Raw genomic sequence first — 17,422 nt, forward strand, 5'->3', positions numbered from 1 at the left:
TGTTTCAGTGCTGTATCTCTAAATAAAATAAAATACACATATTATATGTGTGTGTGTGCGCGTGTGCGAAGGGCTAAGGTAAAAAGGGAACTTTATTTCAATCTGTGTTTTTATGCTTTACTGCATTACTGGTTAAGACTTGTTTTATAATAATCTGATAATTTTGTTGTTTAAAGAAACCTGATTGGTGTGTTTTATTCTGGGATAAAAATAGGCTCTATGATCGACCGTAACAGTAAGTGGGAAAAAATTTTAATATATGTTGTGACCAGCGGAGAAATGGAATTAGAACAAACAGTGCACTCCTCCCGCCTCAGTCGTAACAGCTTGGATTAAAAAAAAACTGACTTAAGGACAGAAAACAGCGAGTCTTGGTAAATGGTTGTTTTTCAGACTGGAGGATGGTCGACAGTGGTGTTGCCCAAGGGTCAGTGCTAGAACCATATATTAGATGTAAAAATGATTTAGATATTGGAATACAATAAAATTTCAATATTTGCCAATGATATCAAACTTGAATGGTATTATCCTCACTGTCTGCTACACAATCAACAGGACGTAGATAGGCTAGCAGAATGGACAAGTGACAGATGAAATTTTATACAGAGAAGTGAGAGGTGATGCATTTTGGCAGAAGCACAGTGGCGCAGTGGTTAGCACCGCAGCCTCACAGCTCCAGCGACCCGGGTTCGATTCCGGGTACTGCCTGTGTGGAGTTTGCAAGTTCTCCCTGTGACCGCGTGTGTTTTCACCGGGTGCTCCGGTTTCCTCCCACAGCCAAAGACTTGCAGGTTGATAGGTAAATTGGCCATTATAAATTGCCCCTAGTATAGGTAGGTGGTAGGGTAATTGAGGGAAGGTGGGGATGTGAGAGGGTAATGGGATTAATGTAGGATTAGTATAAATGGGTGGTTGATGGTCGGCACAGACTCGGTGGGCTGAAGAGTGTGTTTCACTGCTATATCTCTAAATAAAGCAATAGAGTGATATAATATACCTTAATGGTACAGTTGTAAAGAGCGTGTAAAGACAAAGAAACTGGAGGTTCATAGATCTTTGAGACAGTAATAAGCAAAGTGTATGAGATCTTGGGCTTCATAAATAGAGGTAAAGTACAAAAGCAGTGGAGTTATGCTGAACTTTTATAAAGCTCTGGTTAAGCCACACTTAGAGTGTTGCATCTAGTTGTCACCACACTTTAGGAAGAATGTGAAGGTCCTTGAGAGGGTGCAGAGAAGATTTACCAGAATGGTTCCAGGGATAAGGGATTTTAGCTACAAGTTTAGGTTGGAGAAATGGGATTGTTCTCCTTGGAACAAAGGAGGCGGAGAGGAAATTTGATAGAGGTGTACAAGATTATGGCAGGACATAGTAAAGCTTTTCCCATTAGTTGATGACACAAGGACTGGGGGACACAGGCTGAAGGTTTTGGGCAAGAGATGTAGGAGGAATGCGAGGAAGATTTTTTTTTAAAACAGCGAGTGGTAATGACCTGGAGCTCATTGCCTACAAGGGTTGGGGAAGCAGAAATGATGAATGATGTCAAAATGAAACTGGATAGGCACTTGATGGAAATAAACTTGCAGGGCTATGATAACAAAGTGGGGGAATGGAACTGACTAGATCATTCTACAAAGAGTTGGCATGGACTCGATCAGCTGAAAGGGGCTCCTTCTGTGCCGTAGTGACTATGACTAGAAGTTTTAATTACCAAGAGAAGTGGAAGATTACTTTTTTTTTTAAAAAAGCATTTGACTGATACAATATTGGGCAAACCATACTGACCACTTCTTTTGAAGATTTTTCATTAATGTACACATGCACATGTTTCTTTTCTCCCCCATTTCCATCATAAATGTCTACCCAACTATTTCACATTTTAATTGCCGACATAAAAGCACAGATCAAAGTCATGATTCAAGAAAGAAAAAAAAACAATTTTGTGGACTGAAAGGGCAGGCCAGAGTTTTTAAGTGATTTGTAGACAGTAACAAAGGGTTAGATATGGATAATGCAGTTGACAATTTTAGATTTCCAAAGGCCTTCAATAAAAGGTACTACATAGTAGATTCATGACTAAGGTGAGAACATGTGGGGTCAGAGGCAAGTAGCAGAATGGATAGCAAACTAGTTCCAAGAAAGAGTAAAAAGGTTAAAAAAGGTAGTTACTTAACTGGCAGAAGGTAGGAAGTGGTGTTCCACCAGGACTGGGGGTTGGACCTGCTATATACAATTTACAAATGGTTTGGACTCAAGAATCAAAAAGCACAATTTCAAACTTTGTGGATGACACCAAATTGGGGGACGTGGTTAATAGAGGGCTGCAACAAAATACAAGACAGTAATAAATCTTGCAGAATGGGCATTTAAATGGAAATTACCTTCAATATAGTTACATGCCAGGGATATATTTTGGTAGGAAAAATAAAGTGGCCACATACTCCTTAGAAAATGTCTATATGGGGTAGACAAGAGGGTTCAGGGGTATACAAATTACAAAGTAGTGGTGCAGGTTAACAATGCTATGAAAAAAAAACACTGGTGCTTATTTCTACAAGAATAGAATTTATAGAACCTTAGTTAGGACGCATGGAGAATCGTGAACATTTCTTGTCTCTAAGATTATAAAACAGCTCATAGGTTAGATGCAGAGAAAATGTTTCCACTTGCAGCAGAGACCAAGATAAGACAGTCACTACTAAATCCCACTGGGAATTTACATGAAACTACTTTTCCTAGAGTGGTGAGAATGTGGAACTTGCTACCAGAGGGAGTAGTTGAGGTGAACAGCATAAATACATTTAAGGGGAAGCTAGCTAAACACATGAGGGAGAGAAGGATAGGATAGGTTGCTGGGTTAGATGAAGTGAGTGCGAGGACACTTTTTAAAAAATTCTTTCATGGGATATACGAGTGTCGCTGGCAAGGCCAGAATTTGTTGCCCATCCCTAATTGCCCTCGAGAAGGCAGTGGTAAACTGCCTTCTTGAACTGCTGCAGTCCATCTGGTGTAGGTACACCCACAGTGTTCAGGTTTTTGGCCCAACAACTGTGAAAGAACAGAGATAGAAGTCCAATCCAGGGTAGTGTGGGGCTTGGAGGGGAAGTTGCAGGTGGTGGCGTTCCCATGCATCTGATGGCCTTGTCCTTCTAGGACAAGGAAGAGGTCACAGGTTTGGAAGGTGCTTTTCAAAGCAGGCTTGGCGAGTTGCTGCAGTGCAACTTGTAGATGGTACACAGTGCATCGGTGGTGGAGGAAATGAATGATGAAGATGGTGGGTGGGGTGCCAATCAAGCAGGCTGCTTTGTCCTGGATGGCATCGAGCTTGAGTGGTGTTGGACGGGCACTCATCCAGGCAAGTGGACAGTATTCCATCACATTCCTGACAGATGTGAACAAGGATTTTAAATTCAATCTGGTGGGAATTGCTAAATCAGGACACTACAGGGGCAGCAGAGTTCGACAAACTGGAAACTGTGTAAGGAACATCTGTCCTTGACGAGGGAAAGGTTAAATTGAGCTTGGACCCAAGAGGAAAATATTGGCAGTGGAAATTAGACAAGGACAGAAAAAGACTACGTAGGTGAAAATAGGAAACTTTTGGTGACAAGGGCATGAAGTTCAAGACTCAGCTTAGAGTCAAACAGGGGTACAGTAGTAGTTTTTGCTAGACAAGTAATCCAGCAAATGTGAGTCCAATTCACTCCTTGGTAGTTTGAGAATTTGAATTCAGTTTTAAAAATCTGGAAATTCGAAAAGCTGGTTTCATTAAGTGATCACAAAGCTGTTGATTGTTCTAAAAACTTGACTTGTTCACTCGTGGTCCTTTAGGGAAGAAAGCTTTACCCAGTCTGGCTTATGTGTGACTTCAGTCACTATATCAAGGTAGCAGAAGCAATTGCAGATTACACTGTGCTGAAATGGGTAGAGGCAGTGGGGTAGGATGAAATAGTCTTCTGCACAGAATGGAGGTTAAAAATTAATTACCAACAGCATGCCATTGTCAGTCACAAAAGATGTATTGGTGACTGAGAAGATGGATGGGGAAAGATCCCAGCACCTTAGGTTGAGGGCTTTATCACAAGGTACAAAATATAAAAGCCAAGAGGTAATCATAAGCCTAAACAAAGCCTTAATACCAGTGTGCAGTTTTGGACTCCAATTCTAGAAAGATAAGAGCTTTAGAAATACACAAATTCAGTTGGATGCTGTCTGGTAAGAAATACAAATACTAAAAAAACTTGTTAAACAGGTTTGAGGTGCTTGCAACCTGTGTGGACAAAAGTGAGGTATGCAGGGTGGATGAGAAGACTGGCCATGGCACAGGAAGCTGTTCAAGCAGGGGGAGCCAAAAGGAAAGTAGTGGTAGTCGGGAGTATAGTGAGGGGGATTGACACTGTTCTCTGCAGCAAACAGCAAGAGTCCAGAAGGCTGTGTTGCCTGCCTAGTGCCAGGGGTCAGGACATCTGCTCAGGGCTGGAGAGGAACTTAGTGAGAGGGCGAGGATCCAGTCGTTGTGGTCCATGTAGGTACCAAAGATATAGGCAGGGCAAGGAAAGAGGTTCTACATAGTCAGAATGAGGAGCTAGGCACCAAATTAAGAACAACTCTAAGTTAATCTCTGGATTACTACCTGAGCCACGTGCAAATTGGCATAGGGCAAATAAGATTAGAGAAATGAATGCATGGCTCAAAGACTGGTGTGGTAAAAGTGGGTTCCAGTTCATGGGACACTGGCACCAGTACTGGGAAAAGTGGGGCTGTACCGTTGGGATGGTCTTCACCTTAACCATGCTGGGACCAGTGTTCTAGCAATTTGCATAACTAGGGAAGTAGAGAGGGTTTTAAACTAAATAGTGGAGGCAAGGGATCAAATTTGGGAAGATGTGGTAAATCAAAGTAGAGATAAGGCAAGAGAGAGAAAGGTATTAATATGGGACATGATAAACTGACCTTGACAGAAAGAGACAGCGTACAAATCTACAGTAAAATCAGCAGATAAGGCTAGAATTTACAAAAATAATTAAAGGACAAAACTAAAGGCTCTGTATCTGAATGCACAGAGCATTCAAAACAAATGAACAGATAGCGCAAATAGAAATAAATATGATTCGATAGCCATTAGAGACATGGCTGCAAGATAACAGATTAGGACCTGATTTAGGAAGGACAGGAAGCTAGGAAAAGGTAGAGGGGTGGCTCTGTTAATAAATGATGGTATTAGCACAATAGAGGGGGAATGACCTAAGTTCAGGAAACAAGGACGTTGAAGCAGTTTGGCTAGAGATGAGAAATGATAAAGGCAAGAAGTCACTTGTGTCACAGAAGTCACAGTAACCACACTGTAGGACAGGGCATAAAGGAAAAAATAATGGGTGCTCGTCAGAAAGGTATGGCAATAATCATGGGGGATTTTAATCTACATATAGACTTGAAAAATCAGATGGGCAAAGGTAGCCGAGATGAGGCATTCATAAAATGTTTTCGGGATAGTTTCTTAAAAGAGTGGGTCTAAGACTAGTATTTTAAACTTAAATAAGGGCAATTGTGAGAGCATGAAAGCAGAGCTCGCAAAAGTAAACTGGCAAAGTAAGTTAAGGGATATAGAGATGCATCTCAATCGATATGCAGTAACAGACATTTAAGGGGATATTTCAGAATACACAGAATAGATACATTCCAACAAGAAAAATTCCAAGGGGAGGACCCACCATCCTGAAAACTTAAAGGTATCAAACTTAAAGAAAAAGCATATAATTATGCAAAGTGTAGGCCTGAGGCCTGCAGCCACTACTTTTTGTATGTTTTTGCATTTTACTTGTCTTGCTTTTGATTTTTAAAAACCTGTAAAAATTCACTACAGGTTTAATAAAGATTAACTTTGTAGACATTGATTTAAAACGAATTGTGATTGTGCTCTGATTAAGTCAAGTAATTAATTATGAAATCAATGGCACTCAGTATTAACTGTGAATGTGTATTTTCCCAAAAACGCCTTCCTTTTGTTTTCATGCTGGTCAAAGCAAGCCATGTTCGCAGCTGTTGTTTTGTCCACCTACTGGTTTTCGCTTAAAAATACTGTTTAAACAGAAGACAGTTCTTACGGTATTCAATGACCTTTGAACTACAAGCCAGGACAATGGATAACCTTGCGCATGGGGTGGTCCACTAAGGAGTCAGAAGATGGGGTTTAATTGATGGACAATATAGCCTAATTGATGGCAGGTGAGACACAGCAAAGGATGTGTAAACAGCCTGAACGGCCTCAGTGCCTGTGAGATCATAAGAAATAGGAGCAGGGGTAGGCTATTCGGCCCCTCATGCCTACCCACCATTGAATAAGATCATGGCTGATCTGCCCCAGACCTCAACTCCTTTTTCGTGCCAGCTCCTCATAGCCCTCAACTCTGCGATATTTCAAAAATCTATCTACCTCCTCTTTAAATACTACTTTGCGATCTCGCCTCCACAACTCTCCAGGGCAGAGAATTCCAGACATTCACTAACCTCGAGAAGAAATTCCTTTGCATCTCAGTTTTAAATGAGTGTCCCCTTATTCTGTAACTATGTCCCCTAGTTCGAGATTCCCCCACTAGTGGAAACATCCTCTCAACACCTACCTTGTCAAGCCCCCTCAGAATCCTGTGCATTTCAATAAGATCACCCCTCATTCTTCTAAACTCGAATGAATAAAGGCCTAACCTGTTTAACCATTCTTAATAAGTCAACCCCTTCATCCCAGGAATCAGCCTAGTGAATCTCTTTTGAACTGCCACTCATGGTTGTCAAGACTCTTATTTTAAGTCTGATGGGAGGCCTCAAAGCTGGAATAGAGCCAGAAATTGGACTTAAAAGGGGCAACGTTCAGGGCTGCAGCCAGAGTGGACTAGTCAACCACTAAAGACTACGGAGGAAGGGATGTCGACAGAGTGACTGACAGGAGAGTCCACCCCCTTGCAAGGTTCTCCAGAGACTTGGTGATGTATGTACCAAGGGGGAACGGTACCATTTTAGGGAGTTGTCATTTACAGACTAATTTGGTGTTTTAGCAGTGTAAGTTTTTTTGTCTTTCTATACTCTTTTTAAAGGAAGTTACCTTTCTTTCCTTTATCATTGTTTATTACTTACTCAATAAAATTACTGTTCAACATTATTTGGTGTTGAGTTACTCATTTCTGTTACGTCTAGAGTACGGCTCCGAACCCAAGTGAGACTGCAGGGGACTTGCACTAAAAAAAGATGGGTGGCAGGTCAGAAGATTGGACAGAATATAAAAAACAGCAACGAATGACTAAAAGATTGACAAGGAGGAAAACATTAGAATACAAGAGAAAGCCAGCTAGAAATATAAAAACATAGTAAGAGTTTCCACAGATATTTAAAAAAAGAATTAAGGTGAGCATTGGTCCTATAGTAAGTGAGTCTGGGGAAATAAGGGAAAATAAGGAGATGGCAGATGAATTGAACAGGTATTTTGCATCAGTCTTCACTATAGAGGATACAAGTAATCTCCCAGAAATAGCTGTAAATCAGGAAAAGGGAGGGAGGGGAAGTGGTACTGAGCAAATTGTTGGAGCTGTGGGCTGACCAGTCCTGATGGACTTCATCCTAGGGTCTTAAAAGTGGCTAGAGAGATAGTTGATGCGTTGGTTTTAATTTTCCAAAATTCCCTAGATTCAGGGAAGGTTCCATTGGATTGGAGAAGAGTGAATGTAACTCCTTTATTCAAAAAGGGAGGGAGACAGAAAGCAGGAAACTACAGGGTAGTTAGCTTAACATCGGTCATAGGGAAGATGTTAGAAGCTATTATTAAAGACGTTATAGCAGGATACTTAGAAAAATTCAAGGTAATCAGGCAGAGTCAACATGGTTTTGTGAAAGGGAAATCATGTCTAATCAATTTATTGGAGCTCTTTGAAGATGTCACATGGATAGATGCACAGTACTTGAAAAGTACCACATAAATGGGTGGCACAGTGGTTAGCACCGCAGCCTCACAGCTCCAGGGACCCAGGTTCGATTCTGAGTACTGCCTGTGTGGAGTTTGCAAGTTCTCGCTGTGACCGTGTGGGTTTTCGCCGGGTGCTCCGGTTTCCTCCCACCGCCCAAGACTTGCAGGTGATAGGTAAATTGCCCCTAGTGTAGGTAGGTGGTAGGGAATATGGGATTACTGTAGGGTTAGTATAAATGGGTGGTTGTTGGTCGGCGCAGACTCGGTAGGCCGAAGGGACTGTTTCAGTGCTGTACCTCTAAATAAAATAAAAGGTTATTGCAGAAAATAAAAACTCGGTGTAGGGGGTAACATATTGGCATGGATAAGATTGGCTAGCTAACAAGAAACAGTAGGTATAAATGGGTTATTTTCTGCTTGACAAGATGTAACGAGTGGTGTGCCACAGGGATCAGTGCTGGGGCCTCAACTTACTACAATTTACATAAATGACTTGGATGAAGGGACTGAAAGGTATGGTTGCTAAATTTGATGACAAAGATAGGTAGGAAAGTAAGTTGTGACAAAGAGGCTACAAAAGGGATATAAAAACAAGAAATGCTGGAAATATTCAGCAGGTGTGGCAGCAACTGTGGAGAGAGAAGCAGAATTTACATTTCAGGTCAGTGACCCTTCATCATGCTTCAATATCTGAGCTGCGGTGAACGTACGATGCTCAGTGCCAATCAGCAGCGCACATCCCCACTTTTGACCTTATGGATGGATGGAAGGTCATTGATGAAGCAGCCAAAGATGGCTGGGCCTAGGACACTACCCTGAGGAAGTCCTACAGCTATTTCCTGGGACTTAGATGTTTAGCCTCTCACAACCTTTGTTCAGATTTAAGACTAGGTTCAGAATGAACTAGATCACATTCAAACTTAATGTAAAATTCTATATTATGGTCACTATTTCCCAAAGGCTCCTTTACAGCAAGATTATTAATTAGCCCTCTCATTATACAATACTAAATCTAAAATAGGCCGATCCCTAGTTGGTTCTTCAACATACTCCTCCAGAAACCCATCTCGGACACATTCCAGGTATTCATCCTCCGCAGCATGTGCATTGATTAGGGTTACCCAATCTGTATGTAAATTGAAATCGCCCATCATTACTGTATTACCCATGTTACATGCAACTCTAATTTCCTGATTTATATCATGACCAACATTACCACTACTGTTTGGTTGCCTATGAAGAACTCCCACCAAAGTTTGCTACCCCTTGCTGTTCCTTAGCTCCACCCAATTTGATTCTACATCTTGATCCTTCGATCCAAGATCCTCTCTCACTAATGTACTGATCTCGTCCCTTATTAAGAGCACTACCCCACCTCCTTTTCCTTCTTGCCTATCCTTCCTAAATGACAAATATCCTTGAATATTCAGTTCCCAGTCTTGGTCACCCTGTAACCACGGCTCTGTAATGGCATTTAAATCATACCCATTTACCTCTACTTATGCCTTCAAATCATCTACCTTGTCGCAAATGCTGCATGCATTCAGATATAGAGTGCCCTTAACTTGACCTTTTTATTATTCCACATTCTGATCCGATTTGATGTTCGCCTTCACTTTGTCTAATTTTGCTGACTACTTTTCTACTTCCCGATACCAGTTTTCTTTCCCTCTATCTTCCCTTCTTGCCACACTGAAGATGATCAGTTCCCTTATTGCTCTTTTGCCTTCTCTCCCTAAATTATCACATCTTCCCTCACTTGATCCCTCGCCCCCACTATTTAGTTTCAAGCCCTCTTCGCTGCCCTAGTTATATGACTCGCCAGAACACTGGTCCCAGCACAGTTCAGGTGAAGACCATCCCAACAGTACAGTTTCCACTTTTCCCAGTACTGTTGCCAGTGCCCCATGAATCAAAACCTATTTCTCCCACTCCAATCTTTGAGCCATGCATTTAACACTCTAATCTTATTTACCCAACTCCAATTTGCTCAGGGCTCAGATAATAATTCAGAGACTATTAGCTGTGAGGTTCTGCTTTTTATTTAAAAAAAAATATTTAGCTCCTAGCTGCTCATACACTCTATGCAGAACCTCTTTCCTAGTCCTATCTAGGTCGTTGACACCCATGTGGACCACAACAACTGGACCCTACCCCTCCCAGTTCCTCTCCAGCCCCAAGCAGATGTCCTGAACCCTGGCATCAGGCAGACAACACAGCCTTCAGGACTCTCGCTCTTGGCTGTAGACTATGCTATCTCCTACTACCCATTACATTCTTATTTACACCCCCCACTTGAATAGCTCCTGTACTTAGGTGCCATGGTCAGTTTGCTCATCCACTCTGTCTCCCTCAGTCTCATCCATACAAGTAGAAAGAACCTCAAACCTGCTGGACAATTGCAAGGGCTGAGGCTCCTCCACTTCTGCCTTCTCAATTCCCTTACCTGCCTCACTCGCACCTCCTGCACCTGACCAGATCATAAGACCTTATCCTAAGGGGTGTGACTACCTTCTGGAACCAAGCGTCCAGGTAAATTTCCCCCTCCCAGATGCATCGCAGTGTTTGCAGCTCGGTCTCCAGCTCACTGAGCCGAAGCTCCACGAGCCACAGACGCTGCAGATGTGTTTGCCATGGATCACACTGGCCTTCACCCACACACATCAACTGCCCTGCCATCTTCATAATGCGTTCATTTATTTTTCTTAATTTAAAAATCAATAAACCTCACTACTAGTAAGTTTCACTACTGCTGGTAAACCTTGCAACTAATAAAACCGTAATAATAAAAATCACCAGAGTCTGGGAAGATGCTTACATTTATTATTCCAATTACTACAAAGGGCTGCTCATCTGCCCAGCACCAAAATCAATTCAAGATCATTCAATTATCGTTATTGCTTCATTCAGGAATGTTAGAGAGTCTGCATCCAAATAACTGCAAGCACCTATTAAATACACTACTCACCAGAAGACTGGCTCCAGATTGGAAGAGATTATAGGGGTACAGGATACGTTCATAGTGAGATCGAAGTAGTGAGCCCAATGCCTTTCCAGGCGGATATGCCATCTTGTGCGCTATCTTAGACCATCGCCGTTCCTTACAAACTATTTCAAACCCGCCTTCTTCTGCAACAAGCTGCAAAGAAAGCAGAAGCATTTGGCATACAAAGTCTACAGAGCACAAACAACTGAGATAAAATATGTGCACTAATGAAGAGGTTATAGCGATCGAAGTATTCTGCAATGTAGAAGTGTTACAGCTTTTCCGCTAATTCTTTGTAACTAAGGCTTTGATCCTTCTCTCTTCACCCCCCCCCCCCCCACCTTCAAACAACCTGCTATTTTTCTCACCAATATCTGCATAACTTACTTTTCCTCTCATTGTGTACAAGTCCCTTCTTACCTCTTTCATGTACATTCAATGCTTTTACAAGTTCCTTTGTTGATGTACTAAATTTGTTAAGGCTGCGTTTGCTGACAATGCAACCACTAGATGGTGCAGTACTAGCACATATGCAACTGCAGCCTCTTCCACTAAAACGTCACTGTCTGCAACGTTCAGGCAGCTGTCAGGATTAAAGATGGCGCTGCTCAATTTATCACAGAAAAACAACTTCAACTCGAAAATCCTCTCAAAGGTTGCTATCACCGCCTCCATCCCACCCACAACAGTCACCCACTCCCTCCTGCCATTGCTTCATTTGTATCATAGAAACATAGAAAAAAAAAGTGGACCAATCGGCCCTTCAAGCCTGCACTGCCATTCAATACGATAATGGCTGATTATCCAAACTCAGTAACCTGTTCCCGCTTTCTCCCTGTATCCCTTGGGCCCATTAGCCCCAAGATCTACATCTAACTCTTTCTTGAATATATTTAATGATTTGGCCTCAACTGCTTTCTGTGGTAGAGAATTCCACAGGTTCACCACTCTCTGGGTGAAGAAATCCCTCCTCATCTCAGTCCTAAATGGCTTACCCCTTATCTTTAGAATGTGACCACTGGTCTTGAGAATTCCCCGCCATCGGGAACATCCTTCCTGCATCTAGTCTGTCCAGTCCAGTCAGAATTTTGTAGATTTCTACGAGATCCCCTCTCATTCTTCTAAACTCTAGCGAATACAAGTCTAATCGACCCAATCTCTCTTCATACGTCAGTCCTGCCATCCCTGGAATCAGTCTGGTGAACCTTCGCTGCACTCCCTCCATAGCAAGAACATCCTTCCTCAGATAAGGAGACCAAAACTGCACACAATACTCCAGATGTGGTCTCACCAAGGCCTTGTATAATTGCAGCAGGACATCCTTGCTCCTGTACTCTAATCCTCTCGCTATGAAGGCCAACATACCATTTGCCTTCTTAACTGTCTGCTGCACCTGCACGCTTACTTTCAGCGACTGGTGCACAAGGACACCCAGGTCTCGCTGCACCTCCCCCTTTCCCAATCTATCGCCATTCAAATAATAATCTGCCTTTCTGTTTTTGCCACCAAAGTGGATAACCTCACATTTTTCCACATTATACTGCATCTGCCATGTATTTGCCCACTCACTCCTGTCCAAATCACACTGGAGCTTCTCTGCATCCCCCTCACAGCTCACACTCCCACCCAGCTTTGTGTCATCTTCATTAGTCTTCGAATTACAGTATCCTTTTTATCACCCTGCTGGATATCGATTCTTTCATACTAGATCCCTCTCACTAGACCCTATGTTCCCCAACATTTCTGGGAGGCAATTTGTGTCCTCCTTTGTGAAGACAGAACCAAAGTCCTTATTTAATGTCTGCCATTTCTTTGTTCACCATTATAAATTCCCCGGTTTCTGACTTTTTCTCTTCACATATCAAAAAGAAGTTTTTAGTCAGTTCTTATGTTCTCTGCAAGCTTACTCTCACTCTATTTTCTCCTTCTTAATCAATCCCTTTGTTCTCCTTTGCTGAATTCAAAACTGCTCCCAATCTTCCGGTTTGCTGCTTGTGCTGGCCATTTTACACTTCTCCTTGGATCTAATACTATCCCCAATTTCTTTTTTAAGCCACAGTTGAGCCACCCTTCCAGTTTTATTTTTGCGCCAGACAGGAATGAACAATTGTTGTAATTCATCCATGTGCTCTTTAAATGCTAGCCATTGCCTATCCACTGTCGACTCTTTAAATAACATTCCCAAATCTATCATGGTCAACTCGTGCCTCATACCTTCATAGTTTCCTTTATTTAGATTCAGGACCTTAGTCTTGGAATCGACTCTCTCACTCTCCATCTTAAATGAAGAATTCTATCATGTTATGGTTGCTCTTCCCCAAAGGACCCTGCACAACAAGATTGTTAGCTAATCCTTTCTCATTACACAATACCCAGTCTAGGATGGCCTGTTCTCTAGTGGGTTCCTCAACGCATTGGTCCAAAAAAAAAACACATCACGTACGCACTCCAGGAATTCCTCCTCTACTATTGCTAATTTGGTTTAGTCAATCTGTATGTAGATTAAAGTCACCCATAATTACAGTTGCACCCTGATTGCATGCATCTCCAATTTCCTGTTTAATGCCATCCTCTAAATCACCACTGCTGTTTGGGGGTCTATATACAACCCCCACCAATGTTTTCTGCCCCTTGGTGTTTCTTAGCTCCACCCATACAGATTCCACATCAGGATTCTCTGAGCTAATATCCTTCCTCACTATTGTATTGATTTCCTCTTTTACTAACACTACTCCACCTCCTTTCCCTTTTTGTCTGTCCTTCCTAAGGATTGAATACCCTTAGATGTTCAGTTCCCATCCTTGGTCACCCTGCAGCCATGTCTCCATATAGCAACTATATCATATCCATTCACATCTATTTGCACTGTTAATTTGCCTACCTTATTGCAAATACTCCACGCATTGAGACACAATGCCTTTAGGCTTGTCATTTTAACATTCTTAGTCATCTTAAAATTACTTCGCACTATGGCCCTATTTGTTTCTTGCCCTTGATTTCTATGCCTTCCACTTTTGCCTATTTGTTTCCTGTCTTTCGTTTCTATCCTCGTTTCCTCCTCCTCAGGTTCCCATCCCTCTGCCATTTTAGTTTAAATCCTCCCCAAAAGCACTTGCAAACACCCCTGCGAGGACATCGGTTCTGGTCCTGCCTGGGTTTAACCCGTCCTGCTTGTACAGGTCCCACCTTCCCCAGAACCGGGCCCAATGTCCCAGGAATCTAAATCCTTCCCTCCTGCACCATTTCTCCAGTCACGCATTCATTTGGTTTATTCTCCTGTTCCTATACTCACGAACACCTGGCACAGGAAGTAAACCGGAGATTACTACCTTTGAGGTCCTGCTTTTAAATTTAGCTCCTAACTCCTTAAATTCATCTTGCAGGATCTCATCCCTTTTTCTACCTATGTCATTGGTAATGACATGTACCACGACCATATTGTATCATTTTTTGGATGTCTCCTGCTCAACTATTTTTTTTTGACAAAGACAGAAGATCTCTGGTATGATCTTGCCATTGAAATTTCTATGGGACGCCGTTTCCACCACCCCCCCCACCCCAAACTCAGCCTCTCGCTTCAGACCTCGCCTCCCCTCGCTTCCTGCCCCGCTCTCCTTTAGCCACTAGCTCTAGGCTCCTCTCGGCCACTCGCTCCCACGTTCGATCGTTTTCCACGCGCCACCCAAAGCAGCAAGGTGGGCCACGAGGGGTGACAGCCATCAAACATGCTGCCAGGCATTCATGGAATGCAATTTGGAGCCACTGAACACAATATTTGTGTCTGCTTGCATGTAACCATCCCAACCACCTCATTCCCCAACATATTTAAACTAATCACAATGTTTCTATATTTGTGCAAAGGCATCCACTGACTCCAAGAGGAGGCAGAGTATGGGTATCACTGCCTGGTACCTCTCAGTATCGCACTTCAGATACCTTAGTGTACATGCTAGAACAAAAAACAGTCAATTCTTTTCCCTTCCACTGTACACTGTCTGAACTAGCTGGAATAACTAGACCATTTCAATCCTGGATAAAAGTAAACAAAAAATTTGCATTCTCTTCAGGCCTCCTTTACTTGCTTTAGGAGGGTGAAACACAGACTTGCTGGAGGTGGGTGGGGAAGAGATGGAGACAGGTGCATGTCCTTAGATCAAGTACTTGGACTCTCAGCCAGGGACTGAGTACACATTTTACCTTGTTGAGCAAGAACAAATCCAAAATCTTCCTTTCCACGTGTGGAATTTTTAATGTAGATCCTTGTAGCTCCCAGAATTTTGCTATCTGGTCCAGAAAATTGAGTTTTACTCTCGTCTGGGCCTGTGAACAGATCAGATGAGTGCTCTTTTCTAAACAAACAGAGTACTTTATGCATTGTCCCAATAGGGATTAAAACAGACTTTCATTCATAGGACACTTTACCCACATCTCAAATTGGAGTTTTACGTACACAACTAATTATGTATGCAAAGGTGGCTGCCATTTTGTATACAGCAAGATGTTTAGTGGTGAAAGGTGAAAAATGAGGTAAATGGAATCTGCATAGAAAAACATTAAAATTTATATAGCACCTTTAACCATCCCAGATGTCCCAAAATGCTTCAGAGCCAACTAAGTACTTCTGCAGCATAGTCACTGTTGCAAAATAGGGAAATGTAGCAGCCAATTTGTACACAATCCAACTAACAGCAAGGAGATAAACGACTAGAAAATCTGCTTGTGATGTTGGTTCAGAGTAAATGTTGATCAGGACACCAGGCGAGCTCCCCAGTCGCGAGATCCTTTACATCCACTTGAGGATAGACGGGACTTCTGCTTAACATCTCAACTGAAAGAGAGCATGCACAATGGCGCAGTGGTGAGCACCGCAGCCTCACAGCTCCAGCGACCCGGGTTCAATTCTGTGTACTGCCTGTGAGGAGTTTGCAAGTTCTCCCTGTGTCTGCGTGGGTTTCCTCCGGGTGCTCCGGTTTCCTCCCACATGCCAAAGACTTGCTGGTTGATAGGTAAATTGGCCATTATAAATTGCCCCTAGTATAGGTAGGTGGTAGGGAAATATAGGAACAGGTGGGGATGTGGTAGAAATATGGGATTAATGTAGGATTAGTATAAATGGGTGGCTGATGGTCGGCACAGACTCGGTGGGCCGAAGGGCCTGTTTCAGTGCTGTATCTCTAAACTAAATGTCAGACAGCACAACAGTCCTTTAGTATTGCACCAAAATATCAGCTGAGATTATATAGAAGGGCAGGCGCCAAGGTAGAAAAGGGCCACTGAAAAAAGAGAGAAGAGACTGCGTAAGAGCCTGCAGACATCACAACAGATCTACAGCATGCAATGAAGTTTTTCTTATCAAACTGATCCTTAACTTTGCAATTTTTTCAGGGGGAAATTCACAGGAAAAGAGCATGAAAATTAGGTTACAGTATAGAACCTTGATGAAAGACTTTATATTAAATGTTGCGATGCAGTATCAGGATCAGGGTACTTTGAGGTCACGTGCAGTGAATTTTGAAGTTTACCTACTAACTCAGATTTCTGCACACAAGATAACTCTCAGAATTCATTCAGGAAATTCAGCTACACTAGATGAGACTTCTCCATATAGAATTTGGCACCAATTACAAACCCATTTCACAAAATAGAATGAAAACTCACCTCAAGTTCGTTCAGTCTCTGAATTCGCGGGGTGAAGTGTAGCTTGTCGACATCACAAGCAAAAGGTGGCTGCCAATCCTGCAATAAAAGAAATATTAGTCTGTGTATAGAATATATGAAAGTAAACTAACCAGTAACATAAGAACAGATTGTAAGAGCTTTTATAGGTACATCAAAAGGAAGAGAGAGTAGCTAAAGTAAATGTTGGTCCCTTGGAAGCAGAGACAGTAGAAAACATCATGGGGAATAAGGAAATGGCAGATGTATTGAACAAATATATTGTGTCTGTCTTCACAGTAGAAGACAAGTTCCACATCAGAAATGGACAGTAACCCAGGAATGAAAAATGTGAGGAAATTAAGGAAATTCATAGCAGAGAAAAAAAGTATTGGAGAAACTTAAGGGACTAAAATCTGATAAATCACTAGGACCTGATGGCCTACATCCTAGGGTTCTAAGAGATAGGTGCAGATATAGTGGATGCACTAGCTATGGTTTTCCAAAATTCCTTAGATTCAGGAATAGTCCCATCAGATTGGAAGTTGGCAAATGTTACACCACTTTAAGAAAGGAGGGAGAGAGAAAACAGGGAACTACAGGCCAACTAGCCTAACATCAATCATTGGGAAAATGCTGGAATCTACTGTTAAATAAGTCTTAACGATGCACTTAGAAAAGCAAAGCATGATTAGAACAAATCAATATTGTTTTTCTAAAGGAAAATCCTGTTTGACAAATTGATTGAATTAGTTTTTTGAGGATGTAACTAGTGGGGCTGATAAAGGGGAACCAGTAGATGTGGTATACCTGCATTTCCAAAAAGGCAT

The 17,422-nt window shown here is 42.2% G+C and overlaps 1 protein-coding gene across 1 annotated transcript in view; it reads right to left on the reverse strand.

Annotated features, from left to right (window-relative positions):
• LOC137359345 (lysine-specific demethylase 5B-like) overlaps nucleotides 1-16,673 on the reverse strand; it is a gene marked incomplete at its 5' end in the record, with an annotated part of 44,824 nt that extends 28,151 nt beyond the window's left edge. Inside the window, 3 exons of the mRNA XM_068025365.1 lie at nucleotides 10,920-11,090; nucleotides 15,135-15,257; nucleotides 16,596-16,673. Coding sequence (XP_067881466.1) covers nucleotides 10,920-11,090; nucleotides 15,135-15,257; nucleotides 16,596-16,673 — 372 coding nt within the window. The remainder of the gene's footprint in view (nucleotides 1-10,919; nucleotides 11,091-15,134; nucleotides 15,258-16,595) is intronic.
• Between the last annotated feature and the right edge of the window lie 749 nt (nucleotides 16,674-17,422).

This window comes from Heterodontus francisci, unplaced genomic scaffold (genome assembly GCF_036365525.1).
Source record: "Heterodontus francisci isolate sHetFra1 unplaced genomic scaffold, sHetFra1.hap1 HAP1_SCAFFOLD_1802, whole genome shotgun sequence".
Classification (NCBI taxonomy): Eukaryota; Metazoa; Chordata; class Chondrichthyes; order Heterodontiformes; family Heterodontidae; genus Heterodontus; species Heterodontus francisci.